We start from the raw sequence: 26,806 nt of genomic DNA on the forward strand, positions 1-26,806 counted from the left end.
TCCATCAACTCATTTGCTGTATATGGACAGGCTGACACATGTAAGCAAGTTTCAGCAGGGGCCATTGGTCAGGAGGCACCCCCGCTGGTCTATCTTGTGTCTTCTTCATTTTTTGAGTTATAATTGGTCAGATCTCAAATGGATCCATCATAGATGGAGTTTCGAGATCTGCCTTAGATATCGTATTTTTTGAAGATACCTAAGTCTGCCTCCTCTGATTTTTGGACGTCCTCTACTAGAAATCTTACTTTCTGAAATACCCAGGTCTGCTACTTCTGGGTCCTGGATACCTTCCACTGATATGCTACGTATTTACCTTGTTGGGACATTTAGGACAGGTTTTCTTGGTCACTAATGTGCCTCATTGCTGTTCCATCTTCTCAGTATGATCTCTTAATAGTCGATTTTCAGTTTCTACATTCGTGTTTGTTGCTTCTAATTTATGTAAGACCATTACTAGAGGCCAGGCTACCGCCAAAGTGGCTAGCCGACACTCCTTCGTAACAAGTATATCTCTGTCTAGACCCTGAAAATAGTCCATCAAATAGGCTGGGGAGGGAGAGGCACTCCCTGAAACCTGCAGGGGTCCCCATTTCTCAATAACTGTTGCAAACCCATAACAGGGTGACCCCATAAACCCTGGAATTTGGACAGGGATTGTTTGGTCTTGGGGAGTAACGTTCTCCTCCCTTACCCATTTGAACATATTCCAAATGAAAGACATGTTTGACATATATATATTATTATTTTTAAGCCTGCCTGGCTCACCAAATGTAGGGCAAATAACCTCCACAAATGGCACTCAATGAAAATAGTACAGAAAATAGTATATTTTTAGTAGGCTTATGTAGATGGAATACTGACAACTAGCAAAAGAGAGTGGCTCATCTTTAGTATGGTGAAGACTTGCTGTTGACTCCACACAGAAGGAATCTCCAAAAAGAGATCCTTCCCTATCAGTGGTCAGCCCTTAAATGGGGTTTGGGAGAGGTGGAGACAGGCTCCACCCCTTCCAATCACACAGGTATATCACCTTCACCTGTGCACCTTTGGCTGACTAGGTGTTTGCCTCAGGTGACCAATCAGTAGTTCAGGCCCTGATTCAACAGTTCCCATACTATGTCCCAGTACAAGTGTTGACCCAGAACAGGAATAAGGCCTGTATCTTGCTGTGGAGGGTGGACCTACCCCTTCTGGTACATCAGAAACATCTATGCTATTCCCCATGAGTTTCTTTGAGTCCACAGGATCACCGGGAAGAGCAACGTGACATCAAGGTGCTCCAGTTTCACAATAAGTTTAGTGTGGCACTTGGTGGTAGACTATATGGGACTAATGGAATGCAAGCTGAACCTTCGCTGTTCCAAGAAGCTATGTGCCTCCAGGAGAACCATCAAGTACTGGCCCACAAAGGAAGATGGACTTCAACCATGAACCAATCATCAATCATCTTATATTTTATCAATCTACACCACAACAGGCAAACTGTACAAAGTGTCATGGTATACTGGATCACCATAATGGAAAGGGCTTACCTTCAACCTGCTCAATCATTGGTTCACAGTGTGAAGGTGAAATGGAATTGTCTGGTCACAGCCTGAACCAGTAAATGAGCACCTGAGTGACTGGAGCAGAAGAGCTCAGATCCACCTGTCCTCTCCCTCTCTGTGGTGCTTCCGGCTGTGCTTCTGGGAGCACCTATATGCTCAGAGCCTGCACAGGTTGCCCCCCTCCCCCCCTTGCTCTCTTCCTTCCAGTGCGCCAAAGTTCAAAAGAGACAGCTGCATCCTGAACCCAAATGGTCACTGGGAGGGGTGAGTTAATTCTTCTTTCTTTGGTATCTTGTGTAGCGTCTATATTTCAAATAAAGGCTCTGTCATCGCCTTTGTTTGCTTTACAGAAAGGGTGGAGTGTAGTGGAAATGCTGAGTCATGGCTTGAAACAGTGATCGAACACCTGGTGGGAAGGCTGGGCCAACCCAGAGGAGCTCAGGTGCATGAAATGTACATGAGTGACTGGAAGGTGTGGAGGCAGGATCTACCTCTTCCCAGACTTCATTTAAGAATTGGCGGTGGAAGTTATGGCATCTGTTGTTAGAGATCTTTGCCTTCCTTAGGTTTTCTAAGGGTAAGTACTTCTTTTTCTTCTTTTCTGTGGCTGCTGTATTTGAGCTCGTTCTCACTTTTTATAGCTAAAGTCTTTGCTGCTCTGCTGTTAATTGTGGTGCTTTTGGTCCCTTTGTAGCATTATGCTCTGAAATCAGAGATTTCAGTTCAACAACTATCAGTGGATTTTTTTTTTCTGTGATTTTTCTTATTTCTCAATTTTATCAATGTGTTTTAAAAAGGCAAGCCAAGATGCTTCAGATAATTAATCATTCTAAGAGACTGAAGTCTTCAACCATGGTTGCTCGGTGTTAAACACCTGAAGATCAACTTGTGAAAACTTGTGAAATTAACCATTTAAACAGCAACAGTGTGGAGAATGACAGCTCAGCTCTGAACTCTGAGAAGTACGTTCCCACATTACTGTGACAAGTTGAAAGTGTTCATCAGTGCATCACCAAATTCACATCCACGTTTTCTCTAGAATAAGAAGTATAGGCATTCAAGTAGGCTTTGCACTGGTGATTGTGATTCTGAGCTCTTCCAGTCATCCAGTTCTCAATCCATCTCACTGTCTGCTCATCTATCCCACGCTTCCTGAATTTATCTACAAGGATGTCATGGGTGCAAGTCTTTGCTGTGTAATGGAGTTCTGTTTTCTTTTGTTCTAATTTTCTCATAAAAGGAAAAAAGAAAAGATTCATTAAGACTATTTCTTTCCACTTGCAAAATGATTTTTTTCTTTAAGCTTTCTTTTAGTACTATAGTTTATATTTTATCCTTCACTTGTGTGTGTTTTCATGTTTTGATTTACTCTTTTTAGATCCTCAGGATATTAACAACCTGTTGCAACTGTATTTGTTTCATACCAAGCTTCCTCTCTTTCAATTGCAATTGTCTCATATAGTAGATCAGAAACTCAACTTTACCTAACCTAAATTGAGCAAATAACTGCAGAGGACTCAAATGTAGTTTATCTAGTACCCCAATAAAGTTTCTTTCCACTTCCGAACATGTAATTGTTTCCTTGTTACACCCAGGAAGAATTAAATGGTTTTGAAGTCTGTGCATTTACCAAGTTCATCCCAGAGCTGTCTATACTTGTCAGTCATTGCAGTTCCTTGTCGTCTCCAAAGCGACAGACGGGGGTCAGCCATGAACTGGTCTGTTATCAATGTCAACATACGAGCTCCATTTGAATCTTTCATCTTTAGCATCTCTCGCACCTAGGAAATGAGCCTTTTAATACAGACATGGAAAAAAAGAAAACACCACAGTACAAACTGCATGTTGCAGTATTAAACATTCCATCTCTGTGTTAAATAAAAAATACTATTAATATCTGTGAAGTAAAATTTTTAAGTAGAAGTCTGCCTTCCCAGTTTTAATATATATTTTTAATTTTTTTTTAATTTCAGTATCCCTTTGCAATTTTTCAAATGCACTTCTTTTACAACTAACCAACAGGTGTATTATACAAGCCACATTTCTACAGGTTTCACCAACATTTTGGCATGTGCAAAGCCGCAGATGGTTGAAATGTTAATTAATATCCTTAAACTGATCTCAAGACACACCAAATTGTAACTGCTGGAACAGCTCATTATTAACTAACAAGTACAGTCTAGCTGGAGGAATGGGGGGAGAAAAAAAAGGTAAGATTTAGAATACTTAACATACCTTTGCAAAAAGCAAATTGAGCTGCTTCCCTGATCCATGGTACCCTCCCTGGGAGAGGAAGAGTTTAACTTGTTCTTGGACCTGTTCCTCATCTAAATGCCAGCAGTTTTCATCATCTATGCTTGCACCTGCTGTTGGGTCAGGAGCACCTGCAAGCAGTAACAAGAGAAATCATTATGTCCTACATAAAGATTAAAAGTTCATGGGTCCAAGGGAGAGAAATACTACAGAAGGATTTGTTTCATCCTGTTTTGTATGTCTTGGCTTTAATCTAAACATTCTTTAAAATAGACAAGTTTCTCCTTAGTCTTAAGCACTTCATAGGAAATAAATGATAGTCTACCAAATACTATTTAAATAAACAGTATTTTATTTAGAAAGCACATTAAAATAAAGATGAACTTTTTCCTCCCATATGAGCAGGTATACTAGAATGCTTTATGAGAATTACACTTTGCGTAGTACTTCTGCAATTGTGATGTTAAAACGACTCTTTTCAAAACACCTGTGTAATTTCTGTACCTTCTGCAATCTTGCTCAGGTTTAAGTGACTGCTAGTGGGTGCTGTTGTTGATGAAGAAAATCATCACCTCAGTGCCTCTGAGGTGTGATGGCTCTGCAAAGCTAAACAGAGTAAAAAACATCCCCAAATGTACCTGTAGTCTTAAAGCAATGAAGGCATTTCCATCATAAATAAGAGTTAAAGCTGTGTGAGACTGGTGCTTTTGAAGGAGCATTTTTACATATGCAATGTCTTCAGCAGAGAGTAAATTCAGAATAACTCTTCTTGGAATAGCCTAGTGCAAACTAAAGTGACTGGATTTGCATCGGGAAACACTTTGGCCAAAGATTGTTCTAACCCAAATTTTACAGTTAAGTGATTTTTGAGTAGTGGCTTCTTTTGAAGGCTGAAAAAGTTAACTAAACCAAGTACTTGCACCATCTAGCGATCTATGTATTTCTGAAGAAGTCCAGATCATCACCGGGTGTTTTTTCATAAGGTATTAAAACTGAAAAGGTTGACTAACACTTGTCTAGACTATAAAGTATTTTAAGCATCCCTGAGACTAATGTTACATTAATATTTAGATTTTCAGGCTTGTCACTACTTTGGAATCTCTATCTCCATTAGTTTTCAATAAGATGTTTGAAATTGAATCATGTTACGTGATCTATCATGCTTAAATCACAGCCCATTACTTCTGTAGCCAATACTAAAAGAAGGATACACGAGGAAAGGAGAATTACATGTTTGGATTTGCAAGTCTTATTTTCAAAGTCCAGAGAACATGAAAGGGCAGCTACAGGTCTTCAAATATACAGAAATTAAACATTGATTCTATTGATTTAAGACTTCATTTAACAACTGCATCTCTGCCATGTAGGTGAAGCAGCTGTTTCAGGGAATGGTGGAGTCAACTGACATAGGTTGGCTTGCTTAGCAATAGGGATTAGTATGTTAAAGAACCAGTATGTAGTTTAGCAAAAGGAATCCATAAGCAATAGTTCTAAAACTTTTAATTTCAGCTTTAGTGGGTGAAGTCTTGTTTTTCCTCAAGAGTTTTGCACTAGGGAATGTAATGGAATACTTCTATCTTTTGCCTCAAAACGTGCAAGGACATTTTCCTTTGGTTCCACATACATTGTTTTCAAAAGTGGCTCACTGTGGTCCAATAAGCAATGTATAACTTCTGAACTGGGGAAAAATGAGAAAAAGTGAGTCAAAGGTTTCAGTGATGAAGCTGATGGTGAAAAAAGGGGAAGAAGTAGGTGGGCACTTGACCACCCTAAATACCACTGAGCACTCCCAAAGGGATATTATCACATATTTATGAGTCCTTAAGAAAGAATGAATATGTATGCCTTGTACTGCATATGTATGTCTTAACTGCATAAATGTAGAACCTGAAGTCAGAGAGGAGGTGCATGCTTGTCAAGTTGCCAGGTGCGCATTGTGAAAAACAAATGACGATTTCTAACACCACATTGGAGTTAAGAGTTTTCTTCCCATATTTTGGATGACACAACAAAAAAACAAATGAAATATTTATAAGGTGAGAGGAATGTCTCATCTACTAGTTGCTGAGAGGCTGTTCTGGTTTAAGTCAGAAGGCAGTGAAACAACACACAACCACACTCCCTCACCCCAGTGGGATGGTGGAGATAATATAAAAAAGGCAAAACCTGTGGTTTGAGATAAAGTTTAATAGAACAGAAAAGGAAGGAAAAATATTAATGGCAGTTATATATATATATATATATATATTCAAAATCAGTGATCCACAATGCAACTGCTTGTTGCTCACTACCTGCCAACTGATGCCCAGCCAGAGCCAGAGCAGTGGATGCCCCTCTCGCAAACTCCCCCATTTTATTGCTTCACACGAGATCATATGGTATGGAATATTCCTTTGATGAGTTTAGGATAGCTGCCTTGGCTGTGTGCCCTCCCAACTTCTTGTGCAATCCTAGCCACTTCACTGGAAGGAGAGCACTAGAAGCTGAAATAAATTTGACTTAGAGGAAGCACTGCTCAACAACTGAAACATTAGTGTGTTATCAACACTGTTCTCCTAAATCCAAAACACAGCAACATATCAACCACTATGAAGAAAATTAACTCTATCCTAGCCAAAATCTGAATCCTTTATTCCATATCATTTTCATCATGCTCAGGTCCCATACTTTCCCATACATCTCAACTAATCACCACCTTTCCTGTCTTTTGATATACACACAAAGATATAATTCCCTTAGACAGTTAGCCATCCCTCTAAAATATCTATTAAGATCATTTAGTCCATGACTTTGCACACCAGCTGTCATAAAAATTCTTCATATCGGGAGTGAGAGTGTGTGGTGCTAGATCTTTGCATGCTACAGCTATCTATGGTTTCATCACTGCAGTACGTAAGGGTTTTTTTATGGGTTTTGACTGGACAGGGCCAGATCGATTGGCAAATCCCCAAGTGTTGACTAACCAGGCAGCTTTTACTAAATATGTATGCTAATATTTGAATGTTCGAGAACTCATTGCACTCAGGGTTGTATTTAACAATCTGTTGTATCATTACATTTTTTGAGAAGACTGGTGCATGATAAAGAATGTTATATGCTGTGAGAAGTAGATTTTGTTTTTGCAGTGGAAATTTCCAGTATTACTGTATGTAGCATGGGTAAGTTGCCAAACAGAGTAAAGTTGAGACTGGGGCATTCCGACCTAGGAAAAATTGGCATGGGCACTAGAGAAAGGTAATTGGATAGGGTAGGAGAAAGCCTGGCCGTCCGCGGTTTGCGGGACGGTTTGACCCAGAACCGTGACAATTGAGACAGGGAACCCACACGCCCACAACCCAGGGAAAGGTAAGGAGAAAAGAGAAAACAAGGAGAAGGGAGATGGGCCTAGGAACAAAACAGCAGCAATGATCTGAGGAGGAAAGCTAATTTACTAAATAAGATGTCAGAAAGCAAAATAACACAATATAATAGGAATTGGGGCTAATGAATCAAATAAAATGAGCAAGAGAGAGAGTGTCCGATAAACCAAAGGCCTTACGCTAATGCTGAAGGCAGATCACTGCAACAAACACACACTGCCGAGCTCGATCCCAAAGGGAAGAGGGACGGTCCCATGACAGCAAAGAGTTTTTATCTTTCCCTATGGGCGAAAACACATAAAAATACAGAGCATCGCACAGTCCTCTGGAGAATGCAGTTCTTCCTCTCTTCTGAGAAAAGTATACCCAGAACTATTGATGATCCACAGAGTTGGAGCATTGACTCTTTAACTCCCAATAGACTACATGATGTTATGATGTGGAATATCAATAATAAAAAAAAAATCATAAAACCATGACATTCCACCCTGTATGGGAACTGCTGAATCACGGCCTGAACCACTGATTGGTCACCTGAGGTGAACACCAAGTCAGCCATGGGGGCACAGGTGATTGGAAGGGGTGGAGCCTGGCTCCACGTCTCCCAAACCCCATTTAAGGGCTGACCACCACCAGGGAAGGATCTCTTCTTGGTGATCCCTCCTACGTGGAGTTCCCTGTGAGCCTTGACATCCTGAAACTGAGCCATCCTCTTTTTTGTATTATTTGTATCCTATCTATATAGAACTGCTCAAAATATACCATCATCTATACTATTTCTTTGTGAAGTACCGTCCTTGGGAGTTATTTACCCCACACACCCCTTATTCAACATCATTACATCATGCCATATATATATATATATATATATACACAGAAATAATGATTAACAAGCATTAAATAGAAATACGTACAACATATGTAGATTCATAGATACATTAGGTTGGAAAGGACCTACAAGATCATCTAGTCCAACCAACCTCCTTATCACCATCCCTACCCACTAAGCTACTATATCAAATCCCTTAGCACCTCATCTAAATGCTTCTTGAACAGCACTAGGGATGGTGCCTCAACCACCTCCCTAGGCAGGTTATTCCAGTTCCTGACCACTCTTTCAGAGAAAAAATTTTTCCTTAGGTCTAATCTAAATCTTCCCTGACGCAACTTGTGGCCATTCCCTCTCATCCTGTCATTATTTATCAGGGAGAAGAGGCCCACCCCCTCTTCACCACAACCCCCCTTCAGGAAGTGGTAGAGTGCAATAAGGTCTCTTCTGAGCCTCCTCTTCTCCAGACTAAACAATCCCAGCTCCCTCAGCTGCTCCTCGTATGACTTGTGCTCCAGACCCCTCACCAGTTTTGTTGCCCTTCTCTGAACACGCTCCAGGGCCTCAATGTCTTTTTGTAGTGAGGGGACCAAAACTGAACACAGTACTCGAGGTGCGGCTGCACCAGAGCTGAGTACAGGGGGATGATCACCTCCCTGCTCCTGCTGGCTACGCTATTTCTAATACAGGCCAGGATGCCGTTGGCCTTCTTGGCCACCTGGGCACACTGCCAGCTCATGTTAAGCCGAGCATCAACCAACACCCCCAGGTCCTTTTTCTCTCTACAGTTTTCAAGCCATTCTGCCCCAAGCCTATAGCATTGCATGGGGTTATTGTGGCCAAAGTGCAGGACCCGGCACTCGGCCTTATTGAACCTCATCCCATTGAGGTCAGCCCAGCTATTCAGCCTATCCAGATCCCTCTGAAGGGCCTCTCTACCTTCAGGCAGATCAACAGTGACAGAGAGACAGACACTTTGGATTTTTTGACCATGGGGCAGTTTACTCGGCTCCTGGCCTATTATCTGTTGATGGAATGCACCTGTCTCAAAGGGGGAAACGAATCCTAGCACAGGAGCTAGCTGGACTCATTGAGAGAGCTTTAAATTAGCTGTGACGGGGGAAGGGGATAAAAGAGGGCTCTCCAGTAAAGAGCCTAAGGAGGCTGTGCTGGAGAAAGGGGTGAGGCAGATATCTCATCTGAAGTGCATCTATACGAATGCACACAGCATGGGCAATAAACAAGAAGAGCTTGAAGCCATTGTGAGGCAGGCTAACTATGACCTTGTGGCTATTACAGAAACATGGTGGGACCTCTCCCATGACTGGAATACCGTGACAGTGACCCAAGGGAAAACCGAGAAGGGAGAGGGGAGAGAAAAAGAAACTGCGTCAGTGGCCGCGCGGCCGCCCGAGCAGAGCCGCGCTCCGGGAGGGGGAGGGGGAAACAGCGGGAAGGGATGGGTCGACAAGAAAACAACGGCACGATCTGAGAAGGAACGGTAACTTTACTAAATCTAATAAAATTGAACAATTGAAAGAGAGAGAAAAATTTTCAAACCAAAAGCTATGAGCTTACGCTAAGGAGGACCTGCAGGGGAAGCACACGTGCTGAACCTCAACGGCAGCCCAGAGCAAAGCGCCCAGACCGAGCGCCGCCTCGCATCCGGTGCGGATCTCCGCCCCTCCCCTCTGCTGCTCCCCCAGCATTAACTCCTTAACTGCTGCATGATGCTCTGATGTGGAATACCGGCATCAAAACCACAAAACCACAACAGCTAACTATGACCTTGTGGCTATTACAGAAACATGGTGGGACCTCTCCCATGACTGGAATACTGGGATTGATGGCTACAAGCTCTTCAGAAGGGATAGACAGGGAAGAAAGGGTGGTGGCATAGCTCTCTATATCAAAGAGTGTTTTGGTGTGGAAGAGCTTGAGGTTGGAAATGATAAAGAAGAGTCTCTATGGATAATAGATAGCCAGCTCATGTTAATCCGAGCATCAACCAACACCCCCAGGTCCTTTTCCTCTCTACAGTTTTCAAGCCATTCTGCCCCAAGCCTATAGCATTGCATGGGGTTATTGTGGCCAAAGTGCAGGACCCGGCACTCGGCCTTATTGAACCTCATCCCATTGAGGTCAGCCCAGCTATTCAGCCTATCCAGATCCCTCTGAAGGGCCTCCCTACACTCAGGCAGTTTGACACATCCTCCCAACTTGGTGTCATCTGCAAACTTACTGAGGGTACACTCAATCCCCTCGTCTAGGTCATCAATAAAGATATTACACAAGATGGGCCCCAATACTGACCCTTGGGGGACACCACTCGTAACAGGACGCCAGCTGGACTTAACTCCATTTACCACTACCCACTAGGCACGGCCCTCCAGCCAGTTCTCCACCCAGAGAAGAGTGAACCTGTCCACACCACGGGCTGCCAGTGTCCTCAGGAGAATACTGTGGGAGACCATGTCGAAGGCCTTGCTGAAGTCCAGGTAGACTACATCAACAGCCTTTCCCTCATCTACCAGTCTGGTCACCCAGTCATAGAAGGAGATGAGGTTGGACAAGCACGACCTGCCCTTTGTGAACCTGTGCTGGCTGGGTCTGATCTCCTGGTTGCCATGCACGTGTCGTGTGATCTCCCTCAAGATCATCTGCTTCATAACTTTCCCTGATACCGAGGTCAGGCTGACAGGCCTGTAGTTCCCCAGGTCTTCCTTACTGCCTTTCTTGTAGATGGGAGTCGCATCGGCAAGCCTCCAATCTTGATAGTTTTGGGTGTACCTGTCTCAGAAGAGAAGAACTACATTCCCCAGAGGACTTTCTGATGCTTTGCATTTTTACATATTTCCGCCCAGAGTGAAAGATAAAAACTGTCTGCAGTCATGGGACTCTCTCTTCCCTTCGGGACCGAGCTCGGCAGTGGGTTTGTTGCAGCCATCCACCTTCAGCGTTAGCGTAAGGCCTTCGGTTTTTCAGACACTCTCTTTCTTGCTCATTTCATTTGATCCATTTGCCTCAATTCCAATTATATTATATTATATTGTATTATTTCCCTTTCTGATATCTTATTTAGTAAATTAGCTTTCCTCCTCAGATCGTTGCCGCCGTTTTGTTCCTAGGCCCATCTCCCTTCTCCTTTTTTCCCTTTCCCCTTCCCCTTCCCCTTCCCCAGGGTGTGGGCCCGTGGGTCCCCTGCCTGAATTGTCACGGTACCGGGTCAAACTGTCCCGCAAACCGGTGACACACCCCTACAGACCATCCCCATGATCCTTATCCATAGAGACTCTTCTTTATCATTTCCAACCTCAAGCTCTTCAACATCAAAACACTCTTTGATATAGAGAGCTATGCCACCACCCTTTCTTCCCTGCCTATCCCTTCTGAAGAGCTTGTAGCCATCAATCCCAGTATTCCAGTCATGGGAGAGGTCCCACCATGTTTCTGTAATAGCCACAAGGTCATAGTTAGCCTGCCTCACAATGGCTTCAAGCTCTTCTTGTTTATTGCCCATGCTGTGTGCATTCGTATAGATGCACTTCAGATGAGATATCTGCCTCACCCCTTTCTCCAGCACAGCCTCCTTAGGCTCTTTACTGGAGAGCCCTCTTTTATCCCCTTCCCCCGTCACAGCTAATTTAAAGCTCTCTCAATGAGTCCAGCTAGCTCCTGTGCTAGGATTCGTTTCCCCCTTTGAGACAGGTGCATTCCATCAGCAGATAATAGGCCAGGAGCCGAGTAAACTGCCCCATGGTCAAAAAATCCAAAGTGTCTGTCTCTCTGTCAGTGTTGATCTGCCTGAGGGTAGGGAGGCCCTTCAGAGGGATCTGGATAGGCTGAATAGCTGGGCTGACCTCAATCGGATGAGGTTCAATAAGGCCGAGTGCCGGGTCCTGCACTTTGGCCACAATAACCCCATGCAATGCTATAGGCTTGGGGCAGAATGGCTTGAAAACTGTAGAGAGGAAAAGGACCTGGGGGTGTTGGTTGATGCTCGGCTTAACATGAGCTGGCAGTGTGCCCAGGTGGCCAAGAAGGCCAACAGCATCCTGGCCTGTATTAGAAATAGCGTAGCCAGCAGGAGCAGGGAGGTGATCATCCCCCTGTACTCAGCTCTGGTGCAGCCGCACCTCGAGTACTGTGTTCAGTTTTGGTCCCCTCACTACAAAAAGACATTGAGGCCCTGGAGCGTGTTCAGAGAAGGGCAACAAAACTGGTGAGGGGTCTGGAGCACAAGTCATACGAGGAGCAGCTGAGGGAGCTGGGATTGTTTAGTCTGGAGAAGAGGAGGCTCAGAAGAGACCTTATTGCACTTTACCACTTCCTGAAAGGGGGGTTGTGGTGAGGAGGGGGTGGGCCTTTTCTCCCTGATAAATAATGACAGGACGAGAGGGAATGGCCACAAGTTGCGTCAGGGAAGATTTAGATTAGACCTAAGGAAAAATTTTTTCTCTGAAAGAGTGGTCAGGCACTGGAATGACCTGCCTAGGGAGGTGGTTGAGGCACCATCCATAGCGCTGTTCAAGAAGCGTTTAGATGAGGTGCTAAGGGATTTGATTTAGTAGCTTAGTGGGTAGGGATGGTGATAGGAGGATGGTTGGACTAGAGGATCTTGTAGGTCTTTTCCAAACTAATGTATCTATGAATCTATGTTCCTCCTCCCTCTCCTTTTTGGTAGTTCACTGTTTCTCAAGGGTTGGTAAATAATAGCGCGCTTGCTTAGGGAGTTTCTGCTTGCCACTTACTGAGACTATTTAGCTTTGAGAAGGAAGGGTAACTTTACTAAACCTAATAAAATTGAACAATAGAGAGAAAAGAATTCCAAACCAAAAACTGGGAGCTTATGTTAGGGAGTGTAGGTTAAATAGTCCCCAAGGATGGTACTCAATGAAAAAAGCATGGAAGATGATGTATTTTAGTAGGCCTATATAGATGGTACACAGATAGCTAGCACAAGAGGGTGGGTCACCTTTAGGATGATAGAGGCTCACTGTGGATTCCACACGGGAAGGATCTCCAAGAAGGGATCTTTCTCTAGTAGTGGTCAGCCCTTAAATGGGGGGTTTGGGAGAGGTGGAGCCAGGCTCCACCCCTTCCAATCACACAGGTATATCACCTTCTCCTGTGTGCCTGTGGCTGACTCGGTGCTCACCTCAGATGTCCTATCATTGGTTCAGGCCCTGATTCAGCTGTTCCCATACAGGGAGGAACTACAGGGGAAGCATACATGCTGAATTTCCATAGCAGCCAAGAAAGCAAGTGTGCTGAGAGAGAGCAGGCCTAGCCGTTTGTGAAGCTCCACCCCTCTGCTGCTCCCAATAGCATTAACTGCTTAACTGCCTGCGTGATGTTCTGATGTGGAATACCCGCATCAAAACCACAAAACGGGGTCGCGTCCTGCCCTTTGTGCCATCATGGAGTGGGAAGCTGTGGAGAAGCTTTTTTTATGTATTTTCTCTAAGAGAGGAGAGCAAGCATCTCCAAAAAGCATTTTGGATATGGTAAAGTGGGCCCAAAAAACACACATTGGTGTGAGATTGCACTAATGTTTAGTGTATCCGAGTGGCGTGAAATTGGAGATAACGTGTGGGATGCAGTCATATAGGAGAATAAGGAGGGAAAACAGTTAAAACCACTGTGGTGACGTGCTGAGCCATTATAAATAGCCTGAAGCAAATGCAAGCAGAACAACAAGTCGCAGTGGCAGCTTTCCAGGCTTTGTCTGCTTCCACCATTTCAGCATCCATCTTAACTCCTAGTACTACAATATACCTGTTAGACTTTCCATCGCCATTTGTAGGGCGTCAGGTTTGCTCAACTGCATCACAAGTGAAAGCAGTTTTGGAGTCCTCTGCTGCAGAAAACAGATAATACTGAACCCGGTGCAGTGACTGGTGCTGGGCAACTAGAGGAGAATAACATCTCTGACTCTGGGGTTGCTAACATACAATCCTCAGATAATGAGACCAAGGACGAGAGTAACTTGGATCAAATAAAACTAGAAGTAGAAGCCACAATCCAACTTTTATTTAGTTTACTCTCTAAGATAGGTGTATCTAGCAGCATTGAGAAGCTGCGGGACTGCGGCACCGCCCAACTGAACTACAGAGGTGGTTTCCTGCACGCCAGCACCATTCTGCAGGACAGAAGGTGAGCAGTTGGGAACTGTGGGAAGTGCCCTAATGAAGGAGCAACAAGTACATCTTGAAGCATTACAGACAATTTTAAAGTTTCAGAATCTGTCTGTATCTAGCTGGGCATTAGCTACTTTCTCTTAAATAGATAAGTAAAAATTTCCCCGAGTTTCCGATAACTGGGTTTTCTTTTGATGAGGAGTATTGGGACAAAATTGGCATAGCACACTGGGAGGCTTCTACAAAAGACAAAAAGTCTGCCAAACGTTTCTGTGTGGTGCAAAATTTCGGAAGCACTCAAATTAATTCGACAAGGCTTCCTCTTGGAGAAGCTTTTCTCTTAGTAGAGACCTCACGAGCTGATCACTGCTTGCAGCTTCCTGGAGAGGCCTTCTCTTTGGAGAGACCCCCTGAGCTGATCACTGCTTGCTGCTTCCCGGAGAGGCCTTCTCTTTGGAGAGACCTCACGAGCTGATCACTGCTTGCTGCTGCCCCTCCTGGGGTTGACCCCTTGCCGCTTCCCCTGTGCTGACCCTGCACCCCTTCTCCTGTGCTGACCCGGTGCTGCTTCTCCAGGACAGCTGCTTGCTGCTCAAGGCTGCCCGTCGCTGCTGCTGTTCTCCCTGCTTCTGCCGCCCCTGCTCTTCTGCCTCGGACCGTCGGAGCCGCTTACAACCGGACCGCCCCTGGGATCCTGGCTGGTGACTTTCCCCGTGTTGTACAAACCCTTGCTTCTTTCCTATCTTTCCTATCGCTCACCTTCCCTTCCCCATCACCCTAACAGTGTCCGCCTTCCCCATCTCCCTGGTCAATATCGGTAATAAACTGGTTGGACCAACATTTGAACCGTTGTTTCTTAATCTCACGCTGGGTATATACATAATCTAAAGAACCTTGTCTCCCTCCTTTATATTGGAGTGTGACATTTTTAATGGCGTAGTCAGTAGGATACCCTTCGTGAGAGTGTTGTCCTTCCAGATATAATTTGAACCTTTTTTCTGTGTGTGCCTCTTGGAGTTGTGAGGAGTGATATTTTTTCATTTAAATGTGTATACCTCTCCAAGAAGATCACTCTGAATTCTGAAAACTTAGATGTGGGCACCTCTCCAGGAAGACCGCTCCAAATTCTGAAACTTTACTTTTTATGTGTATACCTCTCGAGGACTTATGAAATACTACGTGCATACTTCCTCAGGAAGACCTCTCTGCATTTGGTGTTTGATAACTAAAGCTTTTTCGCGTGCGCCTCTTGGGTAGTGAGGAACTGTGTACTTCTCCAAGAAGTTTGTTTACCTTAGAAAGTATTGTTTTTAGCTTTTGGCTTTTTGTGTGCTCCTCTCAGCAAAAGGGAGGAGTGATTGGAACAGTATTTACCTTTGCTTGATAGGTGTGTTGTGCCTCCCTGGGTGGGGGTGAGGTGTTATTTGTGCTTTTGAATACCTCCTCTCTCCCTCGGTGTAGACCTTTTGTGGGTATTGAGAAAATGTGTGACAGTGCCATAATGAGTTATGAAGATGTATTATTTGAACTTTTGGAAAAGCATGGTGCTAAATCCTTGTTAACAGGGGTAGCCTGGGCACGACAGAACTGGTATAACATGCAGAGTGTCTCTGACCGTATTAGTGTTCTGCAAAAGAATGCTCGTACCCGAGCTGGAAAAGGGAAGGCATTTATTTGTGCGGTATTGGGCTCTGCTCTGGTTGCAGCTGTAGAATTCCGCGACCAGCAGCTTAAAGCAGAGAGCCAAGCTTTACAAGCATTGCATGAATCAGTTAAAGTAAGTCAGGAATTGATAAAAGCTCTGCAAAATCAAATTGTAAACCTAGAAGAGCAAGTAGGAAGAGAAAAACATAATTCTGATCTGTTGCAAATAGATTTAAGGAAAGTGTTAACGAGTAAGGATGCCAGTGGTTCTGGTGCACCTCAAGAGAAAACTTATCCAAGGAAGGAATTGCAAGGTATAAAGGCAAGTGTAGACAAGTTAGAAGCCTCCCCAGCTCAGTTGCGTCCATTACTAAAAACTGAGTATTCATATGATAATGGCGAGGATTTAGATCCTCAAATGAACATTAAAGAAATCCCTTTCTCTACTACTGAGCTAGCAAAATTAAAAAGAGATTTTAGCTGCTCTCCTAAAGAATCAGAAACAGAGTACGTATGGAGGGTCAGCCTCACGGGTGGAGATCAGATACTTTTAACTGAAAAAGAGGCTGAAGGTTATTGGGGACCAGGAGTATTTTTAACTACTGGTAACAGTCGTGCTCCTTGGTCCCTTACACAAAGAGTTGCCTATTGGGCAGGTGGTCTTAATCCCCTAGAAAGGGGAGACCCCCTTGCCATTACTGGAACTGTTGATCAACTAGTAGAGAATGTTCAGAAGGCTGCCTGTCTCCAAATGATGTATGACAGGAAGCTACAGTTACACCACGAATCACCCATGATGTTGCCCGTTGATCCTGAGAGAATGACACCTCTAATCAGGGGGCTTCCAGAATCACTGAAACCCATAGGCATACAGTTGCAAGGAAAGATACAGGCTATGCCTCAGGGAGAAAGAACCTGGGCAATGTTAGAAGGAACTGCAACCTCTAATAATTTGCAGTCAGGATGCAAAGTATGGACATGGGGGGAGGTTGCCCAAGAGTTAATTAACTATGGAAGAAAATATGGGCCAGTGGTTTCTTCCTCCAGTAAATTTGAGCCAGGAGAAGTAAGGCTTGCAGCAGCCAGACTTGTCCTCAAACCACCTAGCCCAAAGCTTAATGGAACTGAAAAGCTTTCATGCCCGCTAAGAACAGGTAGGCGAAGCATTGACCATAAACGTAATGGTCTTTGGACTCTGGGCTGGAAAAAGGGCATTTCACGAAACTTGATGGATGGACTGACAACAGATAGGCTCGAAATGCTGGTGACTGGATGGCCGACTAGATCTGAGGAAAGCAAAACCCTAGGTCCTAGTTGCCTCTCCAGCACCAGAAGAACTACCAGAGTCATCAGGAAACTAATTCCTTCACCTCTCAAGTGAGCGGGGAGGGGGTGAAGGGTGAATGTTAGGAAGCTCACGACTAGCACTGAAGGGACATTATTTGATTTGTTTTCATTATGCATATAAACGACTACCTGTAAACTGGACTGGGGTATGTTATGTTGGAGTAATCCGCCAAATGTTATGCCCTTGATCTCCTTGCAGATCAAGCCTCACAGATGCGGGCAGAAGTACTCCAGCATTGCATTGTTCTGGACTACCTGCTAGCTGAAGAAGGGGGTGTCTGTGGCAAATTAAATGATTCTATTTTTTGTCTAAAGATTGATGATAATGGGATTGATGCAAACGAATTGCTCAAGGTATATGAAAGATAGCACATGTTCCTGTCCAAACTTGGAAAAGCCCAGACCTTGACCTCTTTTCCTGGCTCCCAGGTGGCCCATGGCTACATGTATCTTATTTTATTTATTAAGTGTTATTGCAACTCTTATGTTTGTTCCTTGTATGATACCCTGTTTTATTCAGTTGTAAACTTGGGCAATATGTGGTACCTTCTATGTACTTTACAACCTCCTCAGCTAATGAAGTGAAACATATCAGGGCAACAATTGTAACCAAGACTAAAGAATCTTTTGTAACATATGAAACTTTTGATTCCCTGCCCCCTCCCTCCTTTACCCTTCTGCTTCCTATCTTTTCCTCACCATCATGGATCACCACTGTCCAATTTTTAAGCAATCTTTGAGTCACGGGGTGGTGTAAGAGACTAATATCTTATACCATTGCCTCAAAGGTTGCTGATGGGCATGTCCTGGGGCAGCCTAAGCTGCATCTCAATGACCGGAGAACACTCTTTTGTGGAATTCATCTCCAGGGGGAGATAACCATCTCAGGCGATACCTGCCTGACGCCCAAGCAGGAGGGGTTCAAGGGGTTCGTCATGTAGACTGGAGAAATCTGGGAGATAAATAGAGGGGTCCTGCAGCCACGAAGTCGGAAGGTTTTCTCTGGAGTGGCTTCCTCTTGGAGAAGCTTTTCTCTTAGTAGAGACCTCCTGAGCTGATCACTGCTTGCTGCTTCCTGGAGAGGCCTTCTCTTTGGAGAGACCTCACGAGCTGATCACTGTTCGCTGCTGCCCCTCCTGGGGTTGACCCCTCGCTGCTTCCCCTGTGCTGACCCTGCACCCCTTCTCCTGTGCTGACCCAGTGCCGCTTCTCCAGGACAGCTGCTTGCTACTCAAGGCTGCCCATCGCTGCTGCTGTTCTCCCCGCTTCTGCCGCCCCTGCTCTTCTGCCTCAGACTGTCGGAGCCGCTTGCAACCGGACTGCCCCTGGGATCCTGGCTGGAGACTTTCCCCGCGTTGTACAAACCCTTGCTTCTTTCCTATCTTTCCTATCGCTCACCTTCCCTTCCCCATCACCCTAACAGTGTCCGCCTTCCCCATCTCCCTGGTCAGTATTGGTAATAAACTGGTTGGACCAACATTTGAACCGTTGTTTCTTAATCTCACGCTGGGTATATACATAATCTAAGAACCTCGTTGCCCTCCTTTATATTGGAGCGTGACAGATGGTATCCTGAATATTTGCACAGATAGTTGGGCTGTGTATCGGGGGCTCACTCTGGATTGCACAGTGGGCCACTGTTATGGTTTTATGATTTTTGTTGTATTATTGATATTCCACATCATAACATCATGTGGTATATTGGGAGGTAAAGAGTTAATGCTCCAGTTCTGTGGATCGTAGATAGTTCTGGGTGTACCTGTCTCAGAAGAGAAGAACAACTACATTCCCCAGAGGACTTTTCGATGCTTTGCATTTTTACATATTTCCGCCCAGAGGGAAAGATAAAAACTGTAGTCACAGGACTCTCTCTTCCCTTCAGGACCGAGCTCGGCAGTGGGTGTTTGTTGCAGCCGTCCGCCTTCAGCATTAGCGTAAGGCCTTCGGTTTATCGGACACTCTCTCTTGCTCATTTTATTTGATTCATTAGCCTCAATTCCTATTACAATATATTGCGTTATTTTCCTTTCTGATATCTTATTTAGTAAATTAGCTTTCCTCCCCAGATCGTTGCCGCTGTTTTGTTCTTAGGTCCATCTCCCTTCTCCTTTTTCCCTTTCCCCGTTCCCCTTCCCCAGGGTGTGGGCCCGTGGGTCCCTCGCACCAATTCTCACGGAACCGGGCCCAATCTGCCCGTAAACCCTTGACATTTTTTGGCACCCAACGTGGGGCTCGACTAGCTGCCTTAGCCAGGCAGAGACATACTTTTAGAATGAATCTCTGTCTTTTGTTAGGAAGCTTATCTGTACTGCAGGTCCTGTATGGCAAAACACGACCTTGAAGTCCAGGAGTACTGCCAGTTCTTCTGGGATATTTGTAAACTTTTTGGGTGCCGCCAGCTTGTTTGAGTAAAAGAAAAAAAAGTGTTTTTAATGTTTCTGTTAAAACTGCCCTTACAGGGATTGTATTTCATTACTTTTTCCCTTTTAATGCTCAAAACTTACTGGAACTTGGTTAAGCTTGCCATTCTGATTCAAGGAGTCTGGACCCTATATGACAAACTAAAAGCAGTGATGGAGGAACCTACCGAAAACCTGGGCACCCCGGCTAATGTAACAAATGATACCATGTTAACAAAGCAAACAATATTTGAATGGGTATCCAGGTTCTCCTCTCAGTTCCTTATGAATTTTCAAGATTACAGCTTAGGGACTATGTTAACAATTGGGATATTAGTCCTCCTGAATGTACTCTCTGTAATGGGATTTTACATCACGTGGAGGAAGCTTTTCCCAGAAAGAGAGAATGCTGAATGGCAGGGAAAGTGGAGAGTTTTAGGAAAGAAATTAGAAGCATGGGGACCCCCGGTGCCATGGGATTTTACTCCTGAGCACTTGCAGGATCCTGAGGAGCTAGGCCTGTATCTGAGTAATGGGTGTTGCGGCTCAGAAAGATCTGAGGTGGAACAGCTTATCTGGGGCTTGGCTTATGCTTACTGAGGTATACAGGTATACATAATGTTTTGGAGAGTGAGAGTGTCCAAACTGAGGCCCAAACCAAAGAGGAAAACCTCCCAGGCACATCTGACCAGCCAAAGGGAGCACCGGTATCAAAGTCGGTTGCCTCTGAGGAAGGCCAGAAATGGAAACGTGTGTCCTCACACCTAGAATGCAAAGAAGAGGTGGCGAAAGAAGAGGAAGATGCAGGCGAGGGGGAGGCCTCGACACCACCACCACCAAGAAAGGCAACAAAGAAAAGTGAGAGGCATGGACATAGTGATGATGAGGATGATGAGAGAGTCAAAGTTACCACGTATCATTGACCCATGAAAATGTCTGAGATCCAAGGCTCAAGAAAGGAGTTTATTCAACGTCCGGATGAGAGTATTGTCACTTGGTTGCTTCGGTGTTGGGACAACGGGGCCAACAGCGTGTCCCTCGACAGTAACGAAGCTCGCCAACTAGGAAACATTGCCCGAGATCCGGCTGTCGACAGAGGGATCAGCAGGTATATGGATGGAATCGCCAGCCTCTGGCAACGAATGTTAGTAGCTGTGAGGGAAAGATATCCCTACAAGAGTGACCTGGCACCTAAAGTGAAAAGATGGAAAACTATTGAGGAAGGCATCCAGTATTTGAGAGAAACGGCTGTGGCGGAAATGCTGTATGATCCCACGTTTGATCCTGAAGATCAGGACCATGATCCGGAGAAAGTAAGGAGTACGCCCAAAATATGTCAGAAGCTTTCAAAAACAGCACCAGAAAGATACACCGGTACACTAGTGACAACATTCAACAGATATGAAGACCAAGACAGAAAACCCCCAGTTTTTGAACTGATTCTTACACTTCAAAACTTTGAACAAAAATTTCCATCATCATATGCATCCATTTCAGCCATATCAAGGTTAGAAGGGCAACTGAGAGATGTGTTAGAGAAAGTATCCTGACTGATTGATAGGGTTGAAATGATTGCAGCTATCAGAAGCAAAAGCTGTCCTGCTCGAGCAAATGACAACACTAACTTCATGTCGTGCGCAGCATTGTGGAGTTACTTACGTGAAAATGGAGAAGATATGAAGGAATGGCATAAAAAACCCACCCCTACACTGCGAGCACGGGTGAGAGAATTACAACACAGACCAACGACCAGTGAAGTTGTTCCTGTCACTACAGGTAACCAATAGAGGGGCCCTGCCCACAGCCAGAGGAGGGAGAGGGATAATAGAGTGTATTGGACTGTGTGGATTCGGTGGCCTGGACCTTCAGAACCACAAAAATATGAGGCACTGGTGGATACTGGTGCACAGTGTACTCTAATGCCTTCGAGTTATAAAGGGACAGAACTGATTGGGATTGACAGGAATTGTCTGTGTTGGAGGCAGAAATAAGTCTCACTGGTAAAGACTGGCAGAAGCATCCTATAGTGACCGGACAGGGAGCTCCATGCATACTCGGTATAGACTATCTCAGAAGGGAGCACTTTAAGAATCCCAAGGAGTACCGATGGGCTTTTGGAATAGCTGCTGTGGACGCAGACAACATTAAGCAGCTGTTTTACCTGGCCTATCAGAAGATCCATTTGTTGGGTTGCTACAAGTGGAGGAGCAGAAGGTACCAATTGCTACAAAAACAGTGCACAGACGGCAGTACCGCACCAACAGGGATTCCTTGCTCCCCATTCATAACTTGATTCGTCAGCTAGAGAGCCAGGGAGTGATCAGCAAAACTCACTCACCTTTTAACAGCCCCATATGGCCGGTGCGTAAAGCCAGTGGAGAATGGAGGCTGACGGTAGATTACCGTGGCCTGAATGAAGTCACACCCCCACTGAGTGCTGCTGTGCCAGACATGTTACAACTCCAGTATGAACTGGAGTCAAAAGCAGCCAAGTGGTATGCCACCATTTACATTGCTAATGCTTCCTTTTAAATTCCTCTTGCCACAGAATGCAGGCCACAGTTTGCCTTCACCTGGAGGGGCGTTCAGTACACCTGGAACCATTTGCCCCAGGGTTGGAAACACAGCCCAACCATTTGCCATGGGTTGGTCCAAACTGCATTGGAACAGAATGGGGCTCCTGAGCATCTGCAATACATTGATGACGTTGTATGGGGCAATACAGCAGAGGAAGTCTTTGAGAAAGGAGAACAGATTATCCAAATTCTCCTACGAGCTGGCTTTGCTATCAAGCGAAGCAAAGTGAAAGGGCCTGCACAAGAAATTCAGTTCCTAGGTATAAAGTGGCAAGATGGATGTCGTCACATACCAACAGATGTGACTGACAAAATTACTGCCATGTCTCCACCCACTAGTAAGACAGAGACCCAAGTTTTTCTGGGTGTAGTGGGCTTTTAGAGAATGCATGTTCCAAACTACAGTCTCATTGTGAGCCCACTCTTTCAGGTGACACAGAAGAAGAATGATTTTGTGTGGGGCCCTGAGCAGCAGCAGGCTTTTGAGCAAATTAAGCAGGAGATAGCCCGTGCTGTGGCCCTGGGGCCAGTGCGGACGGGACAGGATGTAAAGAACATCCTCTACACTGCTGCTGGAAAGGAAGGTCCCACTTGGAGTTTGTGGCAAAGAGCTCCTGGAGAGACCCGAGGCCGACCCCTTGGATTCTGGAGTCGGGCGTACAGGGGGTCTGAGGAGTGCTACACTCCAACTAAGAAGGAGATCTTAGCTGCGTACGAGGGGGTTCGAGTTGCTTCTGAAGTAATCGGTACTGAAACGCAGCTCCTTCTGGCACCTCGACTGCCAGTGCTGAGCTGGATGTTCAAAGGGACAGCTCCCTCTACCCATCATGCTACTGATGCCACTTGGAGTAAATGGGCTGCACTGATTACACAGCGAGCTCGGATGGGGAACCTCAACCGTCCAGGAATTCTGGAGGTGATCATGGACTGGCCTGATGGTAAAAAGTTTGGAACAGCACCAGCAGAGGAAGTGTCACGGTGTTGTCCGTGACAGTGACCCAAGGGAAACCGAGAAGGGAGAGGGGAGAGAAAAAGAAACTGCGTGAGTGGCCGCGCGGCCGCCCGAGCAGAGCCGCGCTCCGGGAGGGGGAGGGGGAAACAGCGGGAAGAGATGGGTCTACAAGAAAACAACGGCACGATCTGAGAAGGAACGGTAACTTTACTAAATCTAATAAAATTGAACAATTGAGAGAGAGATAAAAATTTCCAACCCAAAAGCTGTGAGCTTACGTTAAGGAGGACCTGCAGGGGAAGCACACGTGCTGAATCTCCATGGCAGCCCAGAGGAACTCGCCCAGGCAGAGCACCGCCTTGCATCCGGTGCGGAGCTCCGCCCCTCCCCTCTGCTGCTCCCCCAGCATTAACTCCTTAACTGCTGCATGATGCTCTGATGTGGAATACCGGCATCAAAACCACAAAACCACAACATTCCACCCCTTATTCCACATCATCACATCATGCTTAACGCACATCTATACATAACCAAACAGTAATAACATGAGTTACATAGAAACATATATATATATATATATACATACACACGTAATTACAGACTGCATTCCCCCAGCATCAAATTCCCTTGTGGGACACACTGGACGTCCCCATTTTTATCCATTACCCACCAGGTGCACCCAGGTCCCTGCGCAAAAACGGTTCCACAGAGGGGTTTGCCCTTTCCAGAGGCTGGAAGGACCCACACCGCTTTTCCCAACATGCTCCTCACATGTACCACAGGGACCTTGTCTCCCTCTATGGTCTGTAGGGAGCTGGACTGTGTAGGACCCTCTCGGTTGACTGATCCCCTAGTGTTGACCAGCCAGGTGGCTTCTGCCAGATGCTTCTTCCAGTGCTTGAACGTCCCACCACCCATTGCTCTCAACGTGGTTTTTAACAACCCGTTGTAGCGCTCAATCTTACCAGCAGCTGGTGCATGGTAGGGGATATGGTAGATCCATCCAATGCCGTGTTCTTTGCTCCAGATATCCACAAGAGAATTTTTGAAATGAGTCCCATTATCGGACTCAATTCTCTCTGGAGTGCCATGTCGCCATAGGACTTGTCTCTCAAGCCCTAAGATGGTGTTTCGGGCGGTAGCATGGGGTACTGCGTATGTCTCAAGCCACCCAGTGGTCGCCTCCACCATGGTGAGCACGTAACGCTTACCATCGCGAATTCGTGGCAAGGTGATATAATCAACCTGCCACGCCTCCCCATATTTATACTTTTCCCATCACCCTTCCTGCCAGAGGGGTTTCATCCTCTTGGCCTGTTTAATTATGGCACATGTGTCACAGTCATGGATAACCTGTGCAACGGCATCCATAGTTAAGTCCACCCCTCGGTCTCTAGCCCACTTATAGGTCGCATCCCTTCCTTGATGGCCTGAGGTCTCATGGGCCCACCGAGCTAAAACTAGCTCTCCTTTGTTCCGCCAGTCCAAATCGATCTGAGACACCTCGATTCTGGCAGCTCGATCTACCTGATGGTTATTTCTCTGCTCTTCAGTAGCTCGATTCTTGGGCACATGAGCATCTACATGGCGTACCTTTACACCCAACCTTTTTGTTCGGGCAGCAATGTCTTTCCACAGTTCAGCAGCTCAAATAGGTTTACCCTTCCGTTGCCAGTTGTCCTGTTCCCACTGCTGCAACCACCCCCATAAAGCATTTGCCACCATCCAAGAGTCAGTATAAAGATATAGCATGGGCCACCTCTCCCGTTCAGCCACATCTAAGGCCAGCTGGACAGCCTTTACCTCCGCAAATTGGCTTGACTCTCCTTCTCCTTCGGTGGCCTCTGCAACTCGTCGTGTGGGGCTCCACACAGCAGCCTTCCATCTGCGATGCTTCCCAACAATACGACACGATCCATCAGTGAAGAGGGCATACGTCTTTTCATTCTCTAGTAGTTCGTTATATGGTGGGGCCTCTTTAGCACGTGGTATCTCCTCTGATGGGGATGTTCCAAATTTCTTGCCTTCAGGCCAGTCCATGATCACCTCCAGGATTCCTGGACGGTTGAGGTTCCCCATCCGAGCTCGCTGCGTAATCAGTGCAATCCACTTACTCCAGATGGCATCGGTAGCAAGATGGGTGGGGGGAACCTTTCCTTTGAACATCCAATTCAGCACTGGCAGTCGAGGTGCCAGGAGGAGCTGTGTCTCAGTACCAATTACTTCAGAGGCAGCCCGAACCCCCTCATATGCGGCCAAAATCTCCTTCTCAGTTGGAGTGTAGCACTCCTCTGAACCCCTGTATGCTCTGCTCCAAAATCCAAGGGGTCGGCCTCGGGTCTCCCCAGAGGCTCTTTGCCACAGACTCCAAGTGGGACCTTTCTCTCCAGCAGCAGTGTAGAGGATGTTTTTCACATCCTGTCCCAACCGAACTGGCCCCAGGGCCACAGCACGGGCTATCTCCTGCTTGATTTGCTCAAAGGCCTGCTGCTGTTCAGGACCCCATGCAAAATTATTCTTTTTCCGAGTCACTTGATAGAGGGGGCTTACTATGAGGCTGTAGTTTGGGATGTGCATCCTCCAAAAACCTACTACACCCAGAAAAGACTGTGTCTCTTTCTTGCTAGTGGGTGGTGACATACTGGTGATTTTGTCAATCACATCTCCTGGAATGTGACGACGTCCATCTTGCCATTTTACTCTCAGGAATTGAATTTCTTGGGCAGGTCCCTTCACTTTGTTCCATTTAAAAGCAAAACCAGCACCCAGAAGAATTTGGATTATTCGCTCTCCTTTTTTAAAAACTTCCTCTGCTGTATCACCCCACACAACAATGTCATCAATGTACTGGAGGTGCTCAGGTGCCCCACCCTGTTCCAGTGTGGTTTGAATCAGCCCATGGCAGATGGTTGGGCTGTGTTTCCACCCCTGGGGCAAACGGTTCCAGGTGTACTGAACGCCCCTCCAGGTGAAAGCAAACTGTGGTCTGCACTCTGTGGCCAAAGGAATAGAAAAGAATGCATTGGCAATGTCAATAGTGGCATACCACTTGGCTGCTTTTGACTCCAGTTCATACTGCAGCTCCAACATATCTGGCACAGCAGCACTCAGTGGGGGTGTGACTTCATTCAGGCCACAGTAATCTACCGTCAGCCTCCATTCTCCACTGGCTTTACGCACCGGCCATATGGGGCTGTTAAAAGGTGAGTGAGTCTTGCTGATCACTCCCTGGCTCTCTAGCTGACGGATCAAGTTATGAATGGGGAGCAAGGAATCCCTGTTGGTGCGGTACTGCCGTCTGTGGACTGTTTTTGTAGCAATAGGTACCTGCTGCTCTTTCACTTTCAGTACCCCCACAACAGACGGATCTTCTGACAGGCCAGGTAAAACAGACAGCTGCTGAATGTTGTCTGCATCTACAGCAGCTATTCCAAAAGCCCATCGGTACCCCTTGGGATCTTTGAAATGTCCCCTCCTGAGATAGTCAATACCGAGTATGCACGGAGCCCCCTGTCCAGTCACTATGGGATGCTTCTGCCAGGTTTTACCGGTGAGGCTTATTTCTGCCTCCAACACAGACAGTTCCTGAGAACCCCCAGTCACTCCAGAAATATGAATCAACTCTGTCCCTTTATAACTCGAGGGCATCAGAGTGCACTGTGCACCAGTGTCCACCAGTGCCTTATATCTTTGTGGCTCTAATGTGCCAGGCCATCTAATCCACACAGTCCAATACACTCTATTATCCCTTTCCCTC

The 26,806-nt window shown here is 45.8% G+C and overlaps 1 protein-coding gene across 1 annotated transcript in view; it reads right to left on the reverse strand.

Annotated features, from left to right (window-relative positions):
- The window catches only part of LOC136054130 (zinc finger SWIM domain-containing protein 6-like), a 497,031-nt gene that overhangs the window by 289,137 nt on the left and 181,088 nt on the right, over positions 1-26,806 (reverse strand). The window contains exons 3-4 of the mRNA XM_065745211.1: positions 3,786-3,934; positions 3,181-3,331 (exon numbers count right to left, since the gene is read on the reverse strand). Of these exons, the coding sequence (XP_065601283.1) occupies positions 3,181-3,331; positions 3,786-3,934 (300 nt within the window). The remainder of the gene's footprint in view (positions 1-3,180; positions 3,332-3,785; positions 3,935-26,806) is intronic.

This window comes from Cyrtonyx montezumae, unplaced genomic scaffold (assembly GCF_038088225.1).
Source record: "Cyrtonyx montezumae isolate F1298 unplaced genomic scaffold, pur_monq_1.0 scaffold_34, whole genome shotgun sequence".
Taxonomy (NCBI): domain Eukaryota; kingdom Metazoa; phylum Chordata; class Aves; order Galliformes; family Odontophoridae; genus Cyrtonyx; species Cyrtonyx montezumae.